The sequence below is a fragment of the Atheta coriaria genome, unplaced genomic scaffold (genome assembly GCF_025399875.1).
Source record: "Atheta coriaria isolate IRGN ID8LTWV9N9 unplaced genomic scaffold, Caltech_Dcor_3.1 hic_scaffold_6_pilon, whole genome shotgun sequence".
Classification (NCBI taxonomy): domain Eukaryota; kingdom Metazoa; phylum Arthropoda; class Insecta; order Coleoptera; family Staphylinidae; genus Dalotia; species Dalotia coriaria.
The window spans coordinates 5,987,942-5,995,497 of NW_027045448.1; the positions used below are offsets into that span (position 1 = coordinate 5,987,942).

The window sequence follows — 7,556 nt, forward strand, 5'->3', positions numbered from 1 at the left end:
TAGTTAATATATTTCACCACATAACATCATGTGTCAGTCATGCATATAATATAATCACACAAAGTCAAAATTCTTTTATCCATAAATCAATAAAATTAAGCAATAGATCATATCAGTCAACAACTAATCAATCTGTAAACATTAGTAATGAACAACTGCAAAAAATCCTTACTCATAGTTTATATTTAAATCTTAATCATTTGATAAACAAATTTCATTGTTAGTAATAATTTTATTATTTAATAAATAAGTATCTTATTATAAGGAGACTGGTAATATGGAGGATTCCTTTTTTATCTTCCATTTTTCCAAATTCTCATCGACCATATCCAAGAGTGGTTTGGTTTCTGGCACCAGTTTATACAGCAGAGTATAGCAGGGCGTACAAATGTTATGTAGGAACTCCACCTGGGAAGCCGGCTGCTCCTCATGTCTCCTACGGTCCATCATCGGGATCGGCGTGCGTCCCGCTGCCAATTCCGCATCGCCCTGATCGTAAAACTCTTTAAAGATAATGTCCACCGTTTTTACTTGTACGTCCCACGGTTTTGCGCTCGCAGATAAATCACTAGCTGTCATCGCTATAGCCTGCAATAGCGACATATGCTCAGCATTCTCACGACAAAACGTATCAGAGTCCACCAAAGCCTGCAACGATTTCCTCGTATCCCAAAACGTGGCCAAATCAGTCGCAAGGATACAATGCTTAATCAAAGCGAGAATTTGTTTGAATTGATCACTAGATAGTTTGTGGAATATATTATGACCATCCTACAACAATACAAAACCATTGACCTAGTGCCACATTGAGGTTATGATAGTTTACCTGTTGTAAAATGGTGACTGTCTGATTAAAGTGATGATGTTCCATTGTTGAGGTTGAATAAATGCTCGCAAGCGGCGATTGTGTGTCCAACATGTACTTATTGTTCTTGCCGCGATGGTCCAGGTCGTGACACAACGCAGCTATAAACAGCGCGAGGCTCTACAAAAAGATAACCATCAAATCTCAACTGAACGCAAACGCTACTCATCACAATTCACCTCAACCTCCTTAAAGACATGTTTAGATTTCTTGATGATAGAATACATCGAATTGGCCACGGAGAATCCATGTGTCCAATTGTGATAAGGCACTCGCCTATAATTCTTCTTCACAGTCAGCGTAAATTTCAGCATGCTATGTCTATCGAACTTTTCCATGTCGAAGAGATCGTAAAACATGAACATTGCGTGCTTGACCTGCTCCATCTCCTTTAATTCAAACGGATTAAAATAATAATCATCTATACCTGGTATAGCCAGAGGGATTTCTTCTTCTAAAGCTTGTTGGAATTCTTCTTCAGTGCAAGACCGATGATAACTTAGAACTTCAACAGCTACTTTGTATTTTTGTTCGGATTTTTTAATTTGGTTGTATAATTCGGCATGATGCAGAGCTAAACCGCAATATACTGCGAAGGTTTTAAACGCTTCTTCATCGTGAGTTGTGAAGACTCCGTGATGTTTATTGACCATTTGTACAACGCCAATGATGGACTTTTTGCTTCTGTATACTGGCATACAGAGTATACTGTTAGTTTTATAACCTGTTTTCTTATCTACTTCAGGGTTAAATCGTGCATCAGAGTATGCGTCTGTTATGTTTAGTATTTCACCGGTTTTGGCTACGTGACCAGCGATACCTTTCCCCAAAGGGAAACGAATTTCTTCGTTTTGATCCATCAATGAACTATCGCCAACGTCAAAGATCTGTGAGTACAGCGAGTTGTTCTTTTCGTCTAATAAAAAGAGTGACGCTCGATCAGCGTCGACAAGCTTCTGTGCAAAGTCCATTATCTTGGTTACTAATGGATCCATGCTTACCATATCTTGGAATATCGACCTGGGGAATATTATCCTTGTATTATACCTGCGTATGCGTTGGCGTTGAGTTAGTTACCTGACGACATCGAGCAGAAATGCATTAAGGCTCCTCTGCTGGTTCATGTTGTTGTAGAGTTGTGCATAATGGAGTGCTATCCCACCCCAAATCAAATAGCTGAGGGCAATCTCTTCCTCCTCTGAAGTGAATTCATTACGATCCGGGCATCGGTACAGTTCCAGCACCGCGCACATCTCCTGATTCGATTGCATCACCGGCAGGCACATGAAGTGATAATTGTCATCCGCGTCACACTGCTCACAATTTTCCGCTTGATCCGTTTTATCATCGGATTGGTTTCCATTTATCTAATGAAAAAAAAAGTAATTCTTTGCGCGTCATTGAATACCTAGTATATCAAAAAGTTTAACTTACAACTTGCCTATTGGGATACCGCTTGTCTGGATGCTTTCGCGCCGTTCTAATTGGCTCCCTGTGCTTCACGACGAAGTTCCGCAGGCTGGTGTTGCGCAACTCTCTTGAGTCTTCCGCTGATCCCAATCTGAATGATCCAGACCCGCATCTGCCGTGAGTGTGTGCGGCGTTATCGCCGTCGGTGTAGAGACGTAACTTTTCCGGATGTTCGGGGTTGTCAATTAGAAACAGCCTAAACGAAACAAAAGCGAAATGAAACGAAACAGAAGGCGAAGGTAATTCACCAGGAAGTTGTTCCGGCATAACCAACATTACGAGCTGTCATCTGAGCAAAACTTTTGCGACACAATTTAACTCAGTACTAATTTTATTAAAATCATCCGAGTTTTGTAGTTAGGTTTAGATTGTTAGTAGTTTGAAAGGTGCCTCTTAAAAGTAGAGATGTGCGGTATCTTAATTAAATTTGAATAATGCATAATAACAAGTATATTCATAATACATCAAGATGTATTTTAACTTTTGCCCAAGTCGCGCAAGACGTATTCACGGCTGCACTTCAAACAGAACTTTGCGTGCACCTAATTGTTTGGAAATTGTCTATTTGCGGTTGGCATGACAACCTAATATAGTTTCCTCATTCCTCGACCGCCGTATCGATTTTTGTACAGTGGTGGTGCGGCGGGTGTCATCCGGTTCATCAGCGCTTCATCAAATATGCTTTTCATCACGTTGTCAAACTAAGTCATTACTATGCCTGGCAGTAATGAGAAAGTTTACACACTCGTTCGTCGCGGCGCACGTCCATGTTGATGAAATTACATCTACACTGGGCGTTTGTTACTTTCAACAATTCCAACTCACCTTAATCCGTCGGAATCTGTTGCCGCGGTTATACAATTTGCTAACTCCCATAGGACTTGTTCGCGGCGTAAATTTTTCTTCAGGCTCTGAACTAATTCTTCGAGCATTTTGCGCCGATCTTGAAAACAACGCCATTTGCTAAGACTAGTCTTTCGCCCGTCTTCGCTGCGTTGTGTTTTTCGCATTGGTGTTCGACGTGTTGCCCAACTATCCAACACTTCCGGTTCTACTTCGGTCAACACGTACTTCTCGACTAATTCAGGGTGCAGTTTTAAGTATTGGACTACATCATGTTCTGTTAGGTTTAGAAAATTGGAAAAAAACGATCAATTTTAAATTTTAATTATGTTTGCGATGGATTTTATTACCGTTCATGCTGTGATGAGATGACGCCATATTTGCTAGCACCGGTGTAATTTGTTCCTTTCCTGCGTAACGACTCGACGTGGATTGTGTAAACATTTTACGCTAGGAAATTATATTATCAGTCCGTCTAGAAAATAAATAGAGAGAGATATATCTCTCATTAAAACGAAATTCAAGAAACTATTTTTTTCACTTTCCGAGCACATGCGCACGTGACTCTTGAAAGGCAAATGAAACAAATCAACACAACAGACACAAAAAAACAACGTACACTCGCACACTTTCAACACAACGTTAATTTATTCATGCTGAGATGATGTATGCGGGTATACTGGTCAAAACCACCGCATTTCAAAACTTTGCATTCTGTTATTATTAACTCGATTAAAGTGCTCCAATGCCCTCAAAATTCCAGCGCCGCATAAATGGCAAAAATGTTATGCCGTCTGCTCATTTATCATATTCGTGAGGCACTGTAGGGACAAACACGTATGGCGAGATTATCGCGGTGAAAGTAGTTGTGTTTTATTACACGAGCACTTGCCGAACATGCATGTGAGTTTAAAACTTAAAACTATGCCGAGTATTGACTGCGCAAGACAAATTTACAGACTCAAATACAGGATCATTCAGAGAGAAAAAAAACAACACATTTTGTGGACGTAATTATTTCAACCGCAAACGCGCTGCGCAAACAGCGAAAATTACTGCGCGGTGTAGCGGCGTAGATCAAAAACTTTTGGCATGCACATATTTATGCACGTGTGTTGTACACAGAGTAAGTACCTAGTTGAGAGTGTGCACACATACTCGAGACTACTAGCTAAACGCAACATCAAACATCGTCGCAACTTATCTCTCTCCCGACATGCGCCAATGAAATCAACCAAATCTCACGCAACCTTCGCCAAATGAATTTACACGATAAATGTTTTTTATTTTCTTTAAAAAAAATCGACGCATACTCACACTTATTACTCGCACCGGTGCGCACAATCTTTGTTTAAAATTTGTTTGAAGTTCACGCATGTTGCTAGCACTAGTACGGTAAAGGTGAAGATAAATAAACGCGAACTTTTTTTAAATCGAAAGTTTTTTTTATGTTTGATGTGAATTGAAGGTCTTCTTGTCGATAACACGTTGATTTATCTTGACGCGCCGAAGACGCACAGTGCGCGGATTTGCGTGTGCGCCGTCGGCTGCCGCGTGTCGACGACTAGGCGACCGGAACGCCGATGGAAATTGATAACCGCGCGATACCGATACGTCGCGATACGTGCGATATGTGTGCTCATGTGTGTATGTGTGCTGATGCGAACACTGTCGACAATTGCGATATTCTCCTTCGACGGCCGCACAATGCACTGATTGCGTTTTTTTCTACTCCACTGCTTGTTCTAAACACTACATCAACGTCATCTAAATATACCGTGAATATTTTTAGATTGTAGGCAACCAACATTACACAACATATAAACACGTGTAATGTGCTGATGTGTATTTGGTTGCATACATTGTGAAATTACAACTTTTTTTAATAAAACTATTTCTGTGAAGGAAAACTCACGGTATACTAATATTAATTGTTGGCAACTTTGAAACAAATCTAAATTAATCACTGTTCGCTGTTATTGAAATGCTTATTTTTACATCTGTACCTGCTATCATTAGCCAACTAGTAACTACTAACGTCAGGATGATGCATGAGATACTCGAGATAAACGATTTGCTTTTATAAAAACATGTAGCAATTTATATCGAGTGCTTTTGATTAGATTTTAAGTAACCTGTTGTATTAAATTTCCCAAAACGCTTGAATAAATTTCATGCCGCTGGTATAAATCATCTAATATACCGCCGGCCTTATCATAAATTTATCTTGTGATAATGAATGAATTCATCAGCACTAGTAGCCGTGGTACAACTTGATAAAACATGTTAATAATTAATATTTGTATTAAATCAATTATTTATCTATCTAGGCATCATATGATATGAGATAATAATCAATCATCAATGATAATTTAATCGAATAAAAACTATAGTTACAAAGTTTACTTTATTCAAAAAATATTAAGTTATTTATTGTAATTTAAGTAATTAAGTAATTTATGATGTCAGTTATGTGGATTTTATAAATTTATTAATGGATATCGTTTATTCAGACAAGTGATTATTGAAAATTACAAACTCATGTTTGATTTGAATCGATAAAATTACCACGTACCTTTGTACTAGTAGTTTTAAAAATTTCAACTTGTGTTTACACAATTTACAATTGTTGAAAGTGGTAATATTTACTTTATGTTTCGTGTTACGTGTATGTTTGGTTGCATATGTATTTTTAACATTTATTTATTATATTTACATATTTATTTTCTGTTTTTATTAGTGTAACATTAGACTGCATGAAATCGAATTTCTGCAAAATGAACAAAGTATTTCCGCTTCCAGCAATCCTTAGATTGAAGGCAGGTATGTGAGAAAAATGCTATCAATGGCATACGAGTATTTTCGTGTCTTCGTCAATTGCAGGAATTTCGCACAAAGCCTTTCTGAAACGAATGAAATCCTGGATATACCATATCGAATTCTCTTCGTCTCTTTAGACTGTTCGACACCTATCTTACTAGAAGAGAGGATCTCGTTCATTTGGCAGTTAGGTATTGCCAATCCCACGATAACGAACATGATATGTAATTTATCTCGTATTAATTGTAACTGTACACATACGTGACGAATTAAGTCACGAATTAAGTTTGAAAAATTGAGTAATTTACGTATTAGTTTTATGTTGTATTTAATTGTCTATAAATGTGCTTAAAAGGCTTGAAAATAGTTAAAATTCGATGCAATCGCACTAAAACATCGGTGAATTTCTTGGGAGTTTGCTTCTGGCGCAGTTCGTTTCGTTCGCAGCTCTCCAACTCGTGCGGAATTAATTAAACACTGTAAAAAGTTTGGAACTTTCATTTGCCATCGGTTTAAGTTTGGGATTAAATCGACTTTAATTAAGGACACACAAATTTGTTCATAAAAACATTAACGACTCCAAAAAATACACAAAAACACGATTCGCTAATTAATACATGAATAAATTCGCTACAATTGCAGTTAATGATTGACAAATAATCAAAATGGTGGAATAGAATATATTTTTATTACAATTCAAATAAAATTCACAAAAATATTACGTTTGCCTATTTTTTTATTATAAAAAGAAAGTGTTTTCCAATATTTGTGATCTGTGCAAATAAAAGTACCTAACGCTGGGAATTTCTTCATCTCGCTTTTGTGCGTACTATAAATAGATTGTCGGCGTCAGAAAGCGGCAAACAAAAATATCGCCCATCGCCGCGAAAACGAAAATGTTTTTCCGTGTGTGTCATCCCGACGAATGAAACTTGCGCCTGCAAGCGTTCGGACTGCAACTTCCTGCGCTTTCCATGTGGCGCGTGACACGCGTGGCGCCACGCTGTGCCGTTCCTGCGGTCGATAGAATGCGCGCGCTGCTCAGGCGCGGCCCTCTCGTCTCCTGTTTCTCCCTAAAGTCCCATTGCTTCCCCCAAATGGTGGTGGCTCGGGTTGGGCTGCGACCTCTGTATACATCAAATGAATTTTACCATTCTACAAACAACACTAACGCAGGTGTGGCAAGTAACTAACAAACAATACCCTGCGGGTAAAACTAGTTGAAAAAACGCGAAAAATAAATGAATAAAACATTTCTGGAGGTTTTTGATTGAAATAGGGGTGTTTCAATTGGATAATTGCTAAAGTTCCAACGGAACTATGCAAATGAATGTTTTTTAGTTCTGTATGCAGCCACGTGTGGCGTTGTTTTTTGTTTTTAATTTTAGTATATCGCTAGTTTTACAGCTACCTAGTACCTAGAAAAGTGTACATCCGCCAGCGCCACACCGTCCCCACGACGCGACGTAACCGCACGAGGCGCACGCGGCGAAAATCGCGGCAGTCGGTCGCTGTCTCGCATCCGCCATCGTTCGCACCCCACCGAACGGTTGTTCTT

The 7,556-nt window shown here is 38.8% G+C and overlaps 1 protein-coding gene and 1 long non-coding RNA gene across 4 annotated transcripts; both read right to left on the reverse strand.

Moving 5' to 3' along the window:
• Positions 1-165: 165 nt before the first annotated feature.
• LOC135794034 (probable 3',5'-cyclic phosphodiesterase pde-5) lies at positions 166-5,112 on the reverse strand. Of its 3 annotated transcripts, none has more exons than XM_065305168.1 (8): positions 5,094-5,112; positions 3,529-3,653; positions 3,161-3,455; positions 2,300-2,531; positions 1,943-2,232; positions 1,045-1,885; positions 827-985; positions 166-771 (listed from the first exon to the last, which is right to left on the reverse strand). In XM_065305168.1, the coding sequence occupies exons 2-8, from the start codon at positions 3,620-3,622 to the stop codon at positions 259-261; spliced, it is 2,424 nt and encodes an 807-aa protein (XP_065161240.1). In that variant the 5' UTR covers positions 3,623-3,653; positions 5,094-5,112; the 3' UTR covers positions 166-258. The 3 variants fall into 3 exon arrangements, with proteins under 3 accessions (XP_065161240.1, XP_065161238.1, XP_065161239.1); XM_065305166.1 differs by lacking the exon at positions 5,094-5,112 and adding an exon at positions 4,496-4,858; XM_065305167.1 differs by lacking the exon at positions 5,094-5,112 and adding an exon at positions 3,798-4,403.
• Positions 5,113-6,716: 1,604 nt separating this feature from the next.
• Positions 6,717-7,555, reverse strand: LOC135793644 (uncharacterized). The gene is made up of 2 exons (XR_010548674.1): positions 7,417-7,555; positions 6,717-7,125 (listed from the first exon to the last, which is right to left on the reverse strand). It is a non-coding gene; the product is annotated as an uncharacterized lncRNA (long non-coding RNA).
• Position 7,556: the final 1 nt, after the last annotated feature.

What these genes read in the sequence shown, in the direction of transcription:
- LOC135794034 (XM_065305168.1), bottom strand. Translation starts at nt 3,622, where the DNA reads ATGTTTACACAATCCACGTCGAGTCGTTACGCAGGAAAGGAACAAATT. An exon ending in ACAGATTCCGACGGATTAAG is followed by an intron (nt 2,532 to 3,160) that starts GTGAGTTGGAAT and finishes TGTTTCGTTTAG; the next exon opens with GCTGTTTCTAATTGACAACC. An exon ending in GGTATCCCAATAGGCAAGTT is followed by an intron (nt 2,233 to 2,299) that starts GTAAGTTAAACT and finishes TTTTTTCATTAG; the next exon opens with ATAAATGGAAACCAATCCGA.